The sequence below is a fragment of the Cryptomeria japonica genome, chromosome 7 (assembly GCF_030272615.1).
Source record: "Cryptomeria japonica chromosome 7, Sugi_1.0, whole genome shotgun sequence".
Lineage (NCBI taxonomy): Eukaryota > Viridiplantae > Streptophyta > Pinopsida > Cupressales > Cupressaceae > Cryptomeria > Cryptomeria japonica.
The window spans coordinates 142784350-142803367 of NC_081411.1; the positions used below are offsets into that span (position 1 = coordinate 142784350).

Consider the following 19018-nt stretch of genomic DNA (forward strand, 5'->3'; position numbering starts at 1 on the left):
ACAATTTCTCTACTCCGCCGGATCCCCAAGCCAGCAACATTCCAAAGTACCCGCAGAATACTCAAGAATACAGACAAAGGAATATTGCACCACCCGCGGGAAATGAAATGAAAAGATTGGCCGCACTGGTGTTGGATGAACTCAAGAAAGTCAAAGTGAGTCTACCACTCTACGAGTTGCTAAAAGTGTCAGAAATCAAAGATGTAGTAATCAACAGTTTGAGTGAATCTAGGTCAAATGTTCAAGCCACTATCAATGTGACCCAAGAGGAAGCCGATCCACAAGGACATTCCGAACAGAATGAATGTATGGTCCAAACCATAACCTTCCCAGCTAAAAAGGAAGATATGTTGGAAGGAAAAGTATTACTTAAAAGGGGCGAGACTAAGAGGACTCAGCCTACTGTCAAAGAAAACCTCACCACTAACCTGGTTCTTCCAGAAAAGGAAGTCGCGATCAAGAAAGATGTGGTCAAGAAAGGAAAATCTACAAACAAAGCCAATCACTCAAAAGAGGAGAGCCCAGCAAAGGACGATCATTCAAAGATTAATGAAGTCAAACATCACGAACCGAGCGAGGAGACCTCAGTCCCTTCCCAAGCAAAAGATGAACCGGCACCGTTCCTGCTATCAGTTAGAATATTTGGAAAATTACTACACAATTGCCTTTATGATTCCGGAGCTTCAAGTAACGTGATGCCCCTGGCTGTTTGTCAAAGACTAGGTATAACTCCCGCTCCTACCAAGAGAAAAGTCACTCAGCTTGATAAGACAGAAGTTCCAGTCATGGGCGAATTGAACAACATAAATATGCAGTTGGCCGCAGACCCAAGAGTCCAGAACTTCATAGATATATCAGTAGTGGATATTCCAGATTCATATGGGATGCTCCTAAGTCGAGATTGGTCACAAAAATTGAATGGATATGTGTCGACTGACTTTGCACACATGTGGCTACCATGGAGAGGAGTCCCAAACCAGATCAAGATCGATAGCACTCCAAGGTTGAGGTTGATGATAAAGGAATATGGGGAAGATAACGAGGTTCTGTTCTTAGAATCCGACCTAGGGACGTACAAGCCCAAAGTGGAGGAAGTCCTGATGATACAAAACGTACAAAATGAAGGTACCCAGCAAAGGGTAATAGAGTCCACAGAGATGGTCATCGAAAGTGATCAAGGATCTGATCAAGAGGATGAAGGGATGTTTGAAAATTTCAGGAGATTCGTACATAGAAACATTCAACAAAGTGTGCAACTTGGCAACCTAACATCCGTCCGAGATTTGCTTCTTCCAAATTGGTGTAGAATTCACAATGCCGTCCACTCGGAATTATCTTGTGCTTTATGCCAGACTGCATTGGAGCAAGTATACAAAAGAGCCCCGCAGACACTAATTCTGGAAGAAATTCAAGATTCAGAAAATGAAAGCTCTACAGAGACCGAGAGTTCTATGGAAGACGAAGTCTTATCCGATACATCATCTGAAAGTCAGAAAAGTCCAGAGACAGAAAATCAAGAAAATCAAATTTGGACATTAAGGTTCAATGGATCTAAATCCAAACAAGGATCTGGAGCTGGTTATGAATTGATTAGCCCAACGGGAGAAACCTACCTCGCCGCTCACAGATTACAATTTCCTTGCACCAACAACGTAGCTGAATATGAATCCTTGATTCATGGATTATTATTAGCCATCCAAAAGGGGGCGAAAATACTGCAAGTATATGGAGACTCAGAAATTGTTGTAAGGCAAATCAGGAAGCAGTATGTTTGCCATGACAAAAGATTGACCAAATACAGAAATCGAGTCTGGGATCTTATTGAGAGTTTTGAAGCTTTCAATATCAATTCTATTTATAGACATCAGAATCAAGTGGCAAATTCACTTGCACAGGCCGCTAGTTCTTTGATACCATTAGCAATGGAAGGATTGAAGAAGTTCACAGTCGAGTTAATATCAGTTCCTTCAGTCCCAGACAACATTACCAATTTCCAAGTTTTCGAAGATGACAAGCACATCTTAGACTTCTTAACCAACACGGACGTCTTCTTAACACAGATCATTGATGAAGATGAGGTGGGAGAAGCAGAATTCGATGCTGAAGGTGTCTTGAATTTAAAGACAAACACTATTCCAAAAGGAATGGTAGAATTGGAGAGAATTTTTGATCCTGACAAATTGAAAGAAAAGAAGAACCACAGTTCGGACGAAAACATGTGCGACACGATCAATCTAGGTGATGATATACAAGCTAAAAATGTATTCATTGGAAAGTCCTGCACGGCAACTGAAAGAGAGGGAATCTTGAAAAACATGAGGGACTTCCCAGATGTCATTGCATGGAGCTATGAAGATCTCAAGACCTACGACACTGCAATTATTACTCACACAATCCCGTTGAAGCCAGGAAGCAAGCCATTCAGGCAGAGACAAAGACCGGTTGATCCTTTATTGGAACCCCTGATATACCAAGAAGTGAAGAAGTTACTCACAGCCAAGATCATCTTCCCAGTAAGACACTCGACGTGGGTCGCCAACCTGGTACCTATTAGAAAGAAAAATGGAGAGATCAGATTGTGTGTTGATTTCAGAAATCTCAATCGAGCATCAGAGAAAGATAATTATCCGCTACCATCATTAGATGAAGTGTTGCAGGTTGTCAATGGATCGCAGATGATGTCCTTTCTAGATGGATATTCAGGATATAACCAAGTTCTAGTCGAACCTGAAGATCGACTAAAGACTGCTTTCACCACCAAGTGGGGAACATTTGCATATAAGAGAATGCCTTTTGGACTTATAAATGTCGGGGCCACATTCCAGAGAGCTATGGATATCGCTTTCAGAGATTTAATTGGTAAATGCATTGTTATATATATGGATGATATCACAGTTTTCTCTAGGCAAAGAGAAGATCATGTGGACGACTTAAGAAGAGTCTTCCAAAGGTGCAGAAGATACGGTGTCTCCCTTAATCCAAAGAAATGCATATTTGGAGTCACAGAAGGAAAGCTTTTAGGACATGTCATTTCAGAAAAAGGAATATCCATCGATCCTGAAAGAGTGAAGGCCATATCCACTATCAATTTGCCAGCAAGCAAGAAGGAACTCAAGTCATTTTTCGGCAAGATTAACTTCGTTAGAAAATTCATCACCGGATTTGCCGAGATTGTCAGACCTTTGAATGAAATGTTAAAGAAAGACGCAAAGATTGAATGGACTCCACAAGCCAAAAGGGCGTTTGAGGAAATAAAGACGGTCATCACAGAGGCACCAGTATTAATCAGTCCTGATTATTTCAAGCCCTTCTATTTATATTCCTTTGCTTCTGATTACACCTGTGCCGCCATTCTCACCCAGAGAAGTGAAGAAAGAGATGAAAATCCGATTGCATTCATGAGTACCCTGCTGAAAGATGCAGAACTTAGATATCCCAACATCGAAAAGCAAGCATACGCATTAGTAAAAGCAGTGAAGAAATTCAGACATTACCTCCTGAGGGCCAAGATTTATGCAATAGTACCTGATGCGGCAGTCAAGACTCTTCTCATGCAAAATGAATTAGGAGAAAGAAGAGGTAAGTGGGTCGCCATTATCCAAGAATTTGATATTGAAATACAGCCCATGAAACTTGTCCGAGGACAAGCTTTGGCGCAGACATTGGCAATTGATGGACCAGGATTAGTCCAGCAAGTTTATGAATTAGAAGACGTCACACATGATGAATGGTACAAAGATATTGTGACATACCTGCTTAATCACAGATGTCCTGCTCGCATGACACCTACGCAGAAGAGAGCACTAAGGTTAAAGTGTCAACATTACATGCTTCAAGGATCTGTTCTATATCGCAGAAATCACGAAGGAGTATATTTGAGGTGTGTTGGCAAAGATGAAGCGAAACAGATAATTGAACATTTCCATTCCAAGTTTGGGACCGGACATGGAGCCAACCTTGCTACAGCTCATTAGATCCTGAGAGCAGGATATTACTGGCCTACACTTTTTAAAGATACTTTTAATCATATCAGGACTTGCCACACATGCCAAGTCGCAGCTTTTAGAGAAAGAAATCCTGCTATGCCACTGAATCCGGTGATTGAGGCTAGACCATTTGCCAAATGGGGAATGGATTTTATTGGTGTCATTAACCCTGCATCATCGGCACAACACAAGTACATCATCACAGCTACAGATTATTGTACCAGATGGTCAGAGGCACAAGCACTTAAAGTTTGCTCTACTGAAGTTGTAATCAAATTTCTGGAAGAAAACATAATCACAAGGTTTGGATGTCCTTATGCGTTGGTTTGCGACAATGGATCGGCATTCACATCATTGAGATTCTCAAATTGGGCTTTTGAATATGGAATAACCCTTAAGTTCTCATCAAATTATTATCCTCAGGGTAATGGGTTAGCAGAATCTACCAACAAGAATTTGCTCAGTGTTATCAAGAAATTGCTAGAAAGAAGTCCGAGAGAATGGCACACCCAGTTAAGGTTCGCCTTATGGGCAGACAGAATCAGGACCAAGAACGCATTAGGCATTTCACCTTATTTTCTGGTTTATGGTCAAGATCCAGTCTTCCCCATGCAACTCAGGATCCTGACTTTGAAATTTATTCAGGAGTACATGGAAGACACTGATGCAGTACAAGCCCGATGGACGCAGTTAATGAACCTGGAAGAAAAGAGAGATCAAGCGTTAGAAAACTTTGCAAAACACCAAGGAGTGGTGAAAAGATGGTTTGATCGACAAGCAAGAGTTAAGGCATTCCGAATTTCAGATCTTGTCCTGTATTGGGACAAAGCACATGAGAAACGAGGAGAACATGATAAGTTTGATAAGCTTTGGAAAGGCCCTTATCAAATTTCAGAGATATTGGGAGAAAATGCATTTAGGTTACAGACTTTAACTGGAGAAGACATCCCGTTGCCTGTCAATGGGAGGTATCTCAAACATTATTTCCAGTCCTAAGATGCCCAAGGCCTTCCCTTGTACATAGCTAGTTTAGTTTGCTTTCGTTGTTTTCCGTTTGTTTGTTTTTCTTCTCGCTTTGGTTTGCCTTTTTGTTTTCGTTTTCTTAGTTTAGGTGTTTTTGTTTTAGGTTAGATGTTTTGTCCTGAGGGGTATCCATTTGATATTGGGTGAATTTGTTATGTAACGCTCTGACTTCCCACTAGATTGTTGGTTGCATCTGGAAAATCATGAGGTCTTTTGGAATTACGAAGGGAGTTTCTTTTAATAAAGCTTTGAGTCAGGACGTATTTACATTGAAATAGATTAGCTTATTGAACTCACGTATTTTTGTCCTCCAGTTATTATATCTTTACACACTTATAATCTCCGAGTCATTATGGTTTCCAGGCGAAGCTGTGATCAGTGAAAAATCTAAAGTCTAACTTCAGCGCCACCGCAATCCTCAGACCCTAGTGAGTTTCACTACTCACAAGCCAAAAGAATTGACGGAACTGAAAAGCAGTATCAAAAGAAAAGATGAAAAAATGAGAAAAATCAAAAGAAAAGATGAGCTAAAAGAAATATCAAATTGGCTAAAGGGAATTTACGAGTAACTCCATCGGGGCTATAGACGCCTGGCTGGCAATGGAGCAATGTTCGTGAGCTTGCGGCGATAACCTCATCGGGACTATAGACGTCTGACTGGCAGCGAGGCTCTATCCAGGATGCTTTTGGAGTTTAGACGAACTATGTAGCTTATCACAGGGGAGCCTGAAGATCATGATTGTCTTGTTGAGGGGAATTAACGCATTTGCACACACATGGGTAACTCTGGACTTGATACTTTGTCTCAATATGATGGTCTCTTCTTGTAAGTGTTTCTTAACTCCTAGTTTTGTTGAGGGAGATTTTCTGAGTTTTCTTTTAGAAAGATTGATTCCCAAATGTTTTTCAACATTTCTCAGTGGTGTCGCCAGATGTTGTGACCATTTCACACGTCGCCCCATTTAAAATGGGGACCCCCTCTTTTTGCTCGTTTTTCGCTCGCCTTTCGCTTCGTTTTTTTTAGGGTTTTGTTAGTTTGTCAATTGTCTGGATTTAGGGTCAAGCCTTAGGGTTTTAATTGCCGTCCTTTCAGACCAGAATCCAGTCAGTTTTGAGAGCTTTTTGAGCTTCCTTTTGTAGGATGCAATTTTGAATGAAATGAATTCGCCAAAATGGCCTATTTTCAATTGGAAATTTTGAGTGCAGAGCTTAAATTTGTCTAAGTGTTGAAGATGAAATGTGAATTTTTGTCCAATTGACTAATTTTGACCAAATTTTGAACTTTTTTATTTTTGATCCTAGGCATTTGAAATAATTTGTTTTCGCCTTGTGAAGTGATTAAATTTGTGAAATCTTGATATTTTGGCCTGTAGGAGCAAAATCGCTCCTGTCCCTCAGTGAAGGACCGGAGCTCGTTTTCAAAAATCTTACCGTCTCTGCAGGGTCAAGATAAATTTCGAAATGGAAGTGATAGAGAAAGGCGTGATCTTTTCGTTGAATATAAATTGAAGAATTTCACGAACACGGAAATGCCTCAGGGAAGAAAATCGCTCCTGTCCCTCAGTGAAGGACCGGAGCTTAAAATCAAATATTGCTTTGTCCTTGCAGGATTTTTTACGACTTGACGATTTGAAGAGGTCCAAGGAGATGTGTTTCGCCAAATGAATATAACTTGAAGTGCCGTCGTGAAGAAGAATGACCCAAAATGCAAAAATCGCTCCTGTCCCTCAGTCAGGGACCAGGGCGAAGTTCTTTGTAGCTCCCGTCCCTCTCCAAGGGACCAGAGCGAAGTTCTTCATAAGGTACGTTCTGGGCAAAGATCAAGCAAATTTTATGTTTGAAGGCAAGAAAGGAGGTGAGTTGAACCCGTTGAAGATAAATTGAAGATTACAAAACGTCAACAAGGGACCTAAATGCTCAAGTTCGCTCCTGTCCCTCAGGGAGGGACCAGAGCGATTTTTGTCTTAAATGATTTTCTTGCCAAGTTACAAAGGGTCTCAAGGCATGGATGAGTGAAAAGGTACATTACGAGACCATTGAAGATAAATTTTGAAGGAGATAAGATGAAATGAAGCCTACAGGACCAATATCGCTCCTGTCCCTCTCCAAGGGACCAGGGCGATATGATGATTATATTGTCGTTCCTCCAAATTCAAGACACTCCAAGACAAAGAACAAGGTGGCAAGGACGTTTCGAGGTGTTTCAATCAAGCATAAAGCATCAAAGGTCGCCAACATTGAAAGATTTGCACTAAAATATCCCAGTTCGCTCCTGTCCCTCAGGAAGGGACCAGAGCGAAATTTGTATAAAGGCATAAATTTTGAAAGTTTATCACACATCAAGCGACTAAGAAGGATCAAAGGACTTCATTTTACGCGTTGAAGGTAATTGCAAGTTGGTCGAAACAAGGACAAGCTCAAAATGTTGAAGTTCGCTCCTGTCCCTCAGGAAGGGACCAGAGCGATATTGATTAGATTGGCCAATTCATGCAAAAATCACGTTAAGTCAATGTTTTGCAAGGTCATACAAGGTCTAAGGTGTCTTTTGAAGATGATATACAAGGGTTTTGAACGTCAAAATGTTATCAATTGAGCCAAGGAAGCTATATCGCTCCTGTCCTTTGGACAAGGACCAAAGCGATTTTCATTAAAACACTCATGCTCCTTCAAAATCAAGACAATGCAAGGATAGGCGAGGTAAAGAACACCATTTGGAAAGCAATGAATGAAGAACAAAGATCAAAAGTTTGCCAATTTGAGCCAGGACATAAGGATCGCTCCTGTCCCTCTCCAAGGGACCAGGGCGATATTTGCTAAGTTACTAGTTATCCTTCGAAGATCACGTTAAAGCAAAGTTGCAGAGGGTTTGAGACGTCTTTTGAAAGGTGATGAACGTGGAGTTAAAATCAAGAACGAAGTATTTTAAGCTAGAAGACAAGGATCGCTCCTGTCCCTCTCCAAGGGACAAGGGCGATGATCCTTCCAACGTCTAAATGCCTCATAAAAGTCAAGTGATACAAGCGTGGAGTAAAGAAACAATGTTATTTTTCGCCTTACAATGAAAATTTGAGATCAAAGATGCAAAGTAAAGGAGAAAACACCAGGATCGCTCCTATCCCTCTCCAAGGGACCAGGGCGATAATGGTCATGAGAGGCATTCATTCGCACAAGCAAGTCGATTAAGCTCGAAGGACCCAGCGAAAATAGCAAATTCAACGTGGAGATGGAAACCTTGGACGTCAAAAATGCAAGGATCATGGACAAAGTGATGGATCGCTCCTGTCCCTCAGTCAGGGACCAGGGCGATGAGGTTTGAATCCTCTCACTTTTCCATTTTTGGCGCTAAACAAACGTTTTTTTTTTTTATTCATTTTAAATGCTAAAATTCGATATGTTTTGAAAATTCAATGGCATTTAAATATTGCGCTTGGTATTAATTAATTATTTTGCCTTGTAAAAAATCGAAATTTATTCATTTAAATAATAAAGGCATTTAATTAATTATTTATTAATTTAAAAAATCAAAGGGAGCGCTTGGTTTATGAGAGTCGGCCTTGTTATTTATTAAAAATCATTTAAATTGCCTTATTTTTATACAAGTCGGCCTTAAGGTAATTGTGGTGAGAAGCGCTTATAAAAGGAGGGTGAAAATCTTCATTTTCACATTATCATTTTTTTTTGCCATTTCACATGCGATTTGGAAGACAAAGGGAGAAGTGCGAAATTGTGTTCAAGTGCGAATTTCATTTCAAGCAAGGTGGCGCCAAGATTATCCAAGGTGGTGCGAATCTAAAGTTTCATATTGTGCGAACTTGAAGAAAATATTGGAAGACCACGTTAAGGACATACCAAAGGTGGCGAAATTGCTAGTTTGGAAGATCACGTAGAAGGCCATCTAATATCGATTTTGCCTAGGCGAATTTTATTCATTTTGCATTCTAGAGTTAGCTCTCTATTGAGGTATGGCGATTTTGCTTTATTGTTTTGATTTTGAACGTTGATCGTCATAGCTTAAATTTTGAATTTCGAATTTTGAATTCCTAGCTCAATCGTTTTTTAGGAAATGATAACTCTAAGACTTATCATGAAGTTTCCTAAAATATTCTCTAATCTATGTTATTTATTGCAAGATCTAGTTTCTCATTGTGAAATGTTGTGTAGGTATGGCAACCCCGAAGGCGGGAGCATCCACCAGTCGTTCAGCTCTCATGAAAGAAGATCAAAAGACCGAAGAAGTGGAGACTAAGATCGTGTCGAAGTGGAGCAACATTGGAGATACTAACTTGGGCAACTTCAGCACGAAGAAGTTTAGAGAGGTCCCTTACATTGGCAAGCCATCACCTGTCGCCCGGAGAATAATCGAGAGTGGCATCATTAAGGCGGCCGGCTTTCCTCCAGCTGTTCAGTGCCATGAGTTGATGATCGAGTGTGCTCGTCACTATGATCCACAGTCCAGAACGATCGTGTCCAATGAGGGAAACACTTTGGCGTACCTTTCAGAGGAAGCTATAAGTGAAGCTTTCCATCTTCCAGAGCACAGGGACATGATATATAAGAGCATAGAAGGAGCCAGGTCAATGTACGAAGATGATCCAGATGCTTGTCTAAGCATAATTAATAAGAACTGGTTACTTAAGAGCCGTCCCTGTCTGAGCAAGATCCCGAACACACCGCACAGGATTGATTTCCAGGAGGAGTACAGAGATTTGATTACAATGCTCAACCGAGTTACAGGAGCCCCTCACGCCTTCTACTTTGAGAAGTGGATGTTCTACTTCATCCAGGTGATTGTTCAGGGAAAGGGTACGATACATTCGGCTAGGATAATTAGCCATTGCTTAGACGTACAGTTGAGGAGACTCAAGGCTACCAAGTCCTTCCACATGAGTTCATACGTCATCTATGCCTTGATCAGGAGTTTTGAGTACGCAGGACTACCTCATAGAGGAGTGATTGGAAGAGGACCCGACGAGGTCAGAGCTTGTGATTCCTATGCCTACTTGCATCATCCGCCAGGGAGCCACTACAAGTTGGTTAATGATACTTTCACGATGAACATCACAAGGACGTTGCAAGGTGGGATTCACAACAAATTATCTCAAGATGCACAGGATTTAATCAAGAGGTACGGTGCTTGGTTTATTCAGTTTCCCAAGTTCACTTATATTAGAGTACATGGATGTCCTTTACCTCCATACATGTTGCCAAGATATCCGACAGACAGAATTGTGTTACTTGAAGTAACAAGACAGTTGGCAGCATATGCGAAGGCATTCAGACATAGACATCAGAATGGAGTTCCAGTACCTATCATTTTGGGTAATTCAGTTGAGGTATGTCCTAATGCTTTAGCTATGGATGACGCAGAGAAGGAGTTAGCCTTGTATTCTTTTTCAACCTTTGCTTTGAGAGAAAGCTTTGATCCACATGGACATTTAGAGGAGACAGTCGGTAGGAAGTTTAAGCATGAGTACCAAATAGAAGATTTTATGATGAATCTCTTAGATGATCTTGAAGTGAAACGAAAAATGCATTCTAGATTACCTTTGGATTTCATCAGGAAATGCAGGATTTACAGAGTGGCCGACCAAGCTCAGGACAGTGGCAAACATATCCAGTCATCCTATGATCGAGAAAGCAAATCAATAAGGTTAGATTGGAATGAGCCCGAGGTCGTGGATTTAGATGCTTTAATGGCTCCAGTCTTGTCTTGTACTCGCAGATGGGTTGACGTACAGCATCAGAAGTTGAGAGAGCAAGGCATAGCTATGACTTTCACTTTGGAAGAGAAACCAGCTGAAGGTGGAGCTAGTGTGAGTGAAGGCAATCCTAATCCTAGAAATTCAGGTGAAGGTAACCTTCGATGTGCCAGTGAGGGCAATCTCCATCCAAGAGGTTCGAAGAGGAAAGAGAGACCTGGAAAGAGAGAATCTTCCAAGAAGAAACAAGAGGCCAACCGAGATCGTTCATCCGGCACATCTTCTCAACAGGAGAAAAGGACACTTCAAGTGGAAGAATCCATGGAGTCGATGGTACAGAACGACAGGCAGGAGGAAGGACAGGCACAGCAAGGGTCACCAGATGGATCTCTCCAAGATTATGAGTTTGATGAAGATAAAGAAGACAATGAAATAACATCTCCTCCCAGACAAGAAGAAATAGTACATAAGGAAATTCAAGTTCAAGAGACAAGATCGGCTATCCCAGATTGGTTGAAGGAAAGATTAACCAAGGTGATCGTAGTAGAGCACGAGGACAATGCAATTGATTTAGAGAGCCTTGTTGGACGTTCTCACGAAGTAACAGAGAAGAGAAAGGCTACCAAGATGTCCAAGATGATTCGAGATGAGACTGGATCCAGAAAACTGCAGATAGCTACACCGGCAGTAGACAAATATGAAGGTGAGATCCTAGCAGAGGAATATGATATACAGACTTTTGAGCTAGGACCATCCACAGCAGAGCAGACATTGGATGATGCCACCGATTCATTTGAAGCATTGAAAGACAAGCTTAGAGAAGAAATGGAGAACAATAGAAAGCTTGAGAGAGAGAGAGGTGCATGGAGGACATATTTCAGTCACATCAATGAACCTTTGGGACGTCAGGATCCAACTAGATCACCAGTGCAGGCACTTCCACTTCAATCAATCAATGAGGCAGAAAGATTCAGGAATATGGTCCAGCGTACAAGTACTTGGATGGATAGATCTCATACAGTGGCCATAGAATTTGTAACAAGGATGATGAAGATTATTCATCAAGCTATCCAGGTTCTTGAGATAATCCACAATTTGATGATAACAGTAGCCGCATTTGCTCATACCAAAGATGTTATCATTCCTGTCTTGAAAGTAATTAGACACACATCAAGGAAGGTCTTAGCGCAAGAAAAGATCATGGATGGAGGACCTCACAGTTTGCTTCAGTGGTCAACCTTACTCCATATGAAGAGTGTTTTCTTTGAGGACATCAATACTAGATGTAGCCAAGTTGAGGAGGTGATCAATCCGATCCAGGACAGAGTATTTGAGGTACTTCGTACCATTCTTGGCAGAAGGATCGAGGTCGAGACAGATGTGGATATGCAGGAATTAGAGGATAGAATCCAGGTCATCTTTTGCAAGGACGCTAATGTTACAGATGAGCAATATGATCAGATGTTTGCCACCATGCTCCTGATTGAAAGAACAAAGGAACTTGAATCTTCATGGGACGCAGCTCTTCTAGATGCATTCGATCAAGTCATCCATTTGGAAGAAAGTATGAAGAATCTTCCCGAGATTCCAATTGCAGAGATCGAAGGAATCGTATCAAGATTCATTGCATATGCTAAAAAAGAGAATTGGAAAGGGAATAAGATTCTAGATGAGAGGTTGTTATAGATGACATGGCATCTTATTTGTCATTGGTTTATGTCTCCTAGGTTTTTGTGCCAAATTTAATATTTGGCTATGTATTTAATATTGTTCAGTAAAAAGGAGGCCATTTGTAACAAACCCTAATTAGGGTTTAGGTGTCATGATCTTGACCGTTGATCTACTTTCAATCTGGACCATTCATTGTAATTGAGGATGCTATTTATACCCTCATTTTTCATTTCATTTGTAACTAGAGTAATAGAGAATAGAGATAGTTGAGAGATTAAAGAGATTAAAATTAGAAGCAATTTTACTTTTGTAGCAAGATTGAGTTTGAGGAGAGGAATTCAAGCAATTGTTGTACATGATGACTTTGAAATCAATGAAATATTGAAGTTATGGTGTTTTGTTGCAACTTTCTTGGTTATCTTCATGGTTGTTAAATTTACTTGAATCATGATCAATCAAAGTAGTGTGTTAATTTGAAGGACATAGTGTGAGACTTGATCTTTGGCAAGATTCGTAATCCAAACCACTAGCTTCTTGCTGATTGTAGGAACGCCTTGCGTGGTCGACTGGAGAATACCTTGAATCACTTAACCTTCAATCATTATCGTGTCTTGGATATGTACCTTCATGGTAGTGTCTTTGATCTTTAATGCATTGAAAATCATTTTGTTACCTTAGAAGATCGCATCAATTTCAATTGAGTTGTTATCTTATGGCAAAATTGAAGTTGGTTGAATCTTACCAAGTCATGTCTACACGAAGTCATTCTTAGGGTTAGACTAGATTATACCCCTTGAAAACCCTACTCTTTTGTTATTTTTTGAAAGTTTCTTTAGTTTAGTAAAATCTTGAACTTTCGGAAGCGTAAGACCCCTTGAAGGATACAGCAAATCACATCATACCGCTGGAAGCTTGTCCACACGTAGAGACCCTACTAACCAGAACCTTGGAGTCTTCCTAACTGATCCTTTATGCGAATCTTCAGCAGTTAGAGGCTTTTTCTCAAGAGAGGATAAGATGCCTATTGGTATTTTATTCTGTGTATGATGATGTATAAAATACACGTCAACAGGCACCAACCCCCAAAGAAATAAAAGGATAAAAGATTGATCTCCTTCTTCAATCAGTTCTGAATCTCTTTACCAATTTGCTCAAAAAAATTGCTTCTTAAGTCTGCTTATACTCTACTCAAAGGTCTGTACATATTTACCCTTAAGATCTGCAACAAAACACCTTCAAAACCTGCTCAATGTTCTTCAAAAATTTCTGCTCTGGAGGGTCTAATACAATCTGCTCACAAGTCTGGAAAATGTCTGCCCATAAATCTGGAAAATATCTGCAATAAATTCCTGCAGAATCTGCTCATGAACTTAGATTCTATATTCATAAGGTCTACTAAATCTGCTCAGATCTGCTTTTTAATTGGAAAGACAATCAATTGAATCCATGATAAAATGGTCTCCAATAACTTCTTATTTATACCGACCAAATACTACTTGTAATGTCCGTCAGGCTGGCAAAATCATGCTCTGATACCGTTTCTAACGTCCCCTTTTGGATCACCTTATATTTTGCCCTTTTTTATTTATCCTGATTAGATTATTTTATTTATTTTCTTATATCTTATTATATTCTTTCCTATTCTATATCTTGATCTGATTTCCTTATATCAGATTAAGGCCTTGGTTGATCTGCTTTTTTTTTCCCTTTTTGTCCATCGTGGTCCTCCCTATATATATATATATATATAATAACATTCCCATGAAGATAGGCATCTTTTGGAGGTTGCTGACTTTTCACAAGGGATTGTGTCTCCTTGGGCTGTCTTTTTAATGGCACCTCTTCATAAGTATTAGTTATAAACAATAATACCTTAAGTCGCACGTCCTCATTAATTATTGCTGATTTATGTTGTATACTTGTTGTCTAATGAAGGATCGATGTTCCTTCAATATATTAATGCTGCTGCTTATTGCTTACTGCCTTAAAGATTTCTCTGTACTTAAATCTGCTTCCGCACTTATGGAATATTTTCCATTATGTTCCCCCTTTGATTGTCATTCTTATTCTTCTTAAATGCCTTCTTGCATGCCCTTTCCACCAAAGGAGGCAACCATTCATAAAGGGTCGGCCACTATCAAGATAAGATGATTTGTTTTTTTCCTTTCACCAAAGTGGCGCATATACAAATAGAGATCGGCCAAATATATTTATTTATTTTAAACCTTCTTAACCCTTTCACTTCGGCCACTTTGACTAAACATTAATTACTTTAAACTAATTTTCAATATAAATAATGCCCTCATTGCAGGGAGCATGACATTCCCCCGTGCAAAAAGTGTGGAGCCAAACACTTTGAAGATAGCATGCTTTTGGCAAAGTATTATGCAGAGTTAATAGTTGCTTTTCTACAGTGGTAACTTGGCTAAGAAATAGTAATAAAAGATGTTATCCATATCATGTGCTGTTTTATGTTTGGACATGACTTAATATTACTTGAGGTTGATCAATGATTGGTTGTCCAACTAACAAACCTTTTGTTCAACAGAATCAACACTCGTCTTCACATAGTTGCATCTGAGAATAATTCTGGGAGCTCTCCTTGTATCTGAGATATTGATGCACATAAGCACATTAGTACATATAATATGGATCAAGTTTTTGTCCTTATACCTGTGTATATCTTTCTTTGGTTCAGATGTGCACATCGATTTCTATTACTTTTACTACAAAGTGTAAACCTCAAAACATATAACTCCTAGAATTCATATCGTTAAATAAATATGCTCACCAGTCCCCAAGAACATGATGTAAAAAGCCCAAAGAGAAATACACATAATAATCCATTGCCAGATTACAAAGTCCGTTATATCATCGTCAAACAATATAGGTGATAAATTGATTTATGTTTATAATGCTTTAAAAAAAGAAAACCAAACATGGACTCTTAATAAACCTGGGTAATCAAATTTTCAATTATTCTTATCACCTTATCTAGAATTGTGTTATAAGAAATGTTAGATCTGATTTTAATTGGGGATAAGTGATATAGCAGCCCTATTGTAATTTTGAACCTTGATTTTTGTCTGGTCAGATCAACCTTGTTTTTTGTCTGGTCAGATCACAATTTTACATGTCTCCATGACCTAAAAGGAGGTTTACGCTCCTTACAAGTTGTTTACCCTAAACTGTTCCTTGGCCCAAAGGTCACAACACAAACTTGAAATTCTAATATTCTACAACAAAATCTTCAAATTCTACTTCAATCTGTATCAACATATCCAAGAGTATGAGTGACAGTGAAGACACCGTTATTTTTATGCTAACAGAAACCATTAAAAAAAACTAAAGAGAAACAAAGTGGAAGACCGAAGAATAAACCAAAGCAGTAGATATATAAGATGGCATCCACAAATGATAAAAGGAATGACATGCCTGTGTTGATTTTATAAAATCAGCAATCCCCGACCTTCTCAATTACTCGGACACCCAAAATGGTGACCTTTTTCATATGCTAAGACTGTCTTTACTTCAATAACAGAAACAAATGCGCTTTGCAATAAACCCTAGAAATGACTTTTTGAGTAAAACCATTTTCTTCAACATATATAAGTTTAAACCTCTAAAGAAGCCCAAACCCACCTCTAGGAAGCCCAACATCATCTTTGGATTTGCCCACACTATCCATTGGTTCCATGCGAAGATTAAATTCCTCAAACCCTCAACCTACATGACAAAAGAAAAACCAGCATTAAAACCCCACCATTGTATAATTTCAGAAATAAAATCATCAAACCACAGCAAAACAATACAATGAACCAGAAAACAAAAAGCCCACCTTGCAAGTAATGCAAAGAAATTTGTTTGAATCAAATCCCCTTTTAAACTGCTCTAACTTGAAACCGACAATTCAAGAAATTGCTGTAAAATCGAGCTCTAAAACGCAAAATATAACCAAAATCATCCGTGTTGATCTTCCATGATTTACAACGCCTATTTAAAATTTTCACATAATTTGGTATAGACAGTTGACTTTGTAATAGTTTATAAACTAATACCATCCTAATCTTTTTACACAAAAACTTGTGGTCAACTTTACATCTTTGGGGAGTTCGTTACCGATGTCGTCCGCGTGTATGAATGACAGATTCCATCCGAAGCATTTTGAGCAAATCAAAACTATTGTATTTCAAAATTCCAAGTTACCCTTAATTTTTGAGGAGTAGTTTTAACTTTTTCCGTGAAAAGAGTTGGATTGTATAGACGTCATATCTTTGTCTTTATGTAGAGATCAAAATAATACGAATGGCTAAATTTGTTTTGCAATAAAAGGATTAATATAGATGGAATGGGGCACTAAATTTGATGGTCTATGATTGGAATTAATTATTTTTAATGTACTACAATCAAAATGTTAAGTTACAAGAATTCTCTTAATAAAAAGGACTTTAATATTATTTAATATCAAGCATTAACTAGTTATTAATAAATTAGCTTTCTATCAGTTATAAGATTTTATTTATACAATTTTTAAAAATAAATATCTATTTTATTTTTTCATTTTTTTTATTTTTCAAAATATATTAATAAAATCAAGTAGCTATTTAAATATTTCTTTGACACAAAGAAGGTGATGTAGAGAAAGATTGTGAAACTTTTTGGTTTTGCCATCTCAGAACTTTTCTCCAAACACCTTGGTGCTCCCTTATTTAACGAGATGTGCAAAATCTTGCCTTGGGAAGACACATTAAGCAATTGCAGAAACGAATCGGTGGTATGAAGAAGTAAATGGTTATCCTTGACTAGAAGGATTCTTATGATTAAGGTTGTGTTGTCTACGTAATGTCAGGCTTCAAAATAACAAGCAAAGCATTATCAAGCTTGAAAAGTTACTTAAAGAAATTCCTATAAGAGGTTTTGAAGGAAGATAAAATGATCTCATTAATTTGGTGGGATACGACATGTCTCTCAAAGACCTAGGGTGGGTTCAGATTAAGAAGGATGGAGAAAAAAAATCTGGCCTTAGGGACCAAGTTAACATGGAAGATGTATAGACAACTTGAAAAGCTTTTGTATAGATTATTCAAAGGAAATGTTTAGATGTTATTAAACCAAGCAGGGTTTTAAGAGTTGCCAATTTAAATGGTGTATCTACAATATGGAAATTTCTTTGGGAGAGTAGGAAAATCATTACCAACCATCTTACTTGGAAGATCAACAATGGGGAGAAGGCAAACTTTTGACTTGTGGAATGGCCATGTGCCATTATCTGCACTATTCAATTTGGCTAGATGGATAGATAATGCAATGGGAGTCTATGGTAGAAATGTGGCAAACTATGTGGTTAAGGAAGATGGGGTTGTAAGTGAAAGTTACACATGGATGGATGTCTCTGCTCTTCCAATCTGTGTATGATAGAAACATTTTTTTTAATACTTTAAATTCGCACAAGATAATGTTATCATCAAAAAATGATGAGATCATTTGTGTGGGTTGAAATAAGGTGAGTATACGATCAAATTGGGTTATGCTATCCAAAATGTTCATAGAGGTGGTGATATATGGTTGACCAAATTATGTTGGCAAAATTGCATGTTTCCTAAGGCCGGGGCTTTTTTACACTTCACATGCATATTTTGACAAGAGACTGATTACTGCAGTTTGGTGTGATGGAGCCTAGCTTATGTTTTTTGTGCCACGAAGATAATGAATATGGATCATGTTCTAATATCTTGTCCATTCACCTCACTGTATTAGGACTAGTTATAGCTCAAGTAGTAGGTTGGTCGTCTCCGAGACAAGGCAATATGTATAGTTTTTTAGTAAATTGACCAATTAAGAAAAAGGGTGCCTAAAGTGACATATGGTGTGTTGCTCTATCCGGGTTTGTGTGGCATATTTGGAAAGAAAGAAATAGGAGAATGTTTTGCTATTGGTCTTAAAGCCAAGGATGTAATTAAGAAGATTGAGGAAGGAATTTGTGAGGTTGTGAATGCAAAAAGAGATTTGAGGAAATATTCCCATTTCAGAAATTGGGATAACGAATTATAGAAGAAATGAGACAAGTTAAAGACATCATCAAGGAATTTCACAAGCAAGCTTAATGCAAGACATGAGTCCAAATGGATTGTGCCAAAAAGTGGAAGGTACAAATTGAATTTTGATGGTGTGATGAAGGGCAATCTAGGTCTGACTGAGGCTAGTTGCATTATTAGGAATGAAAAAGGTGCAAGAACTTGTGTCACATTTTAGGCCAACTTATTAGCACAAGTGAATTTAAGTATTTCTAACTAAAAACTAATTTTAGTCAAACATATGGTATATATAGATTCATTATAGCTAAGTTATATATGGGCCACAACTTTTCTAATTGGAAGTTTCTACTAAAAATATACATTTTATACCACTTTGGGTCTAATTATCAAAAAAAAAAATTATTTATTTTAAAACTCGATGTTTTAACAACTCCTACTCCTATAAATAGTATATATTTTTTAATTATATAAATACCCTTTTGTAGACCTATAAATGAATTTTCCAAAATATATATCTTTTAATATTTTAATTAGTTTTAATATTTTGTATTTTATTTTTATTAAAAGTAAGTCATCAATACTAAAATATAAGGTTGATTGTCTT

At 38.4% G+C, this 19018-nt stretch overlaps 1 protein-coding gene across 1 annotated transcript in view; it reads right to left on the reverse strand.

Annotated features, from left to right (window-relative positions):
• The window catches only part of LOC131052431 (protein Dr1 homolog), a 31086-nt gene extending 14572 nt beyond the window's left edge, over positions 1 to 16514 (reverse strand). The window contains exons 1-2 of the mRNA XM_057987102.2: positions 16218 to 16514; positions 16022 to 16105 (exon numbers count right to left, since the gene is read on the reverse strand). Of these exons, the coding sequence (XP_057843085.1) occupies positions 16022 to 16076 (55 nt within the window). The 5' untranslated portion in view covers positions 16077 to 16105; positions 16218 to 16514. The remainder of the gene's footprint in view (positions 1 to 16021; positions 16106 to 16217) is intronic.
• Positions 16515 to 19018: the final 2504 nt, after the last annotated feature.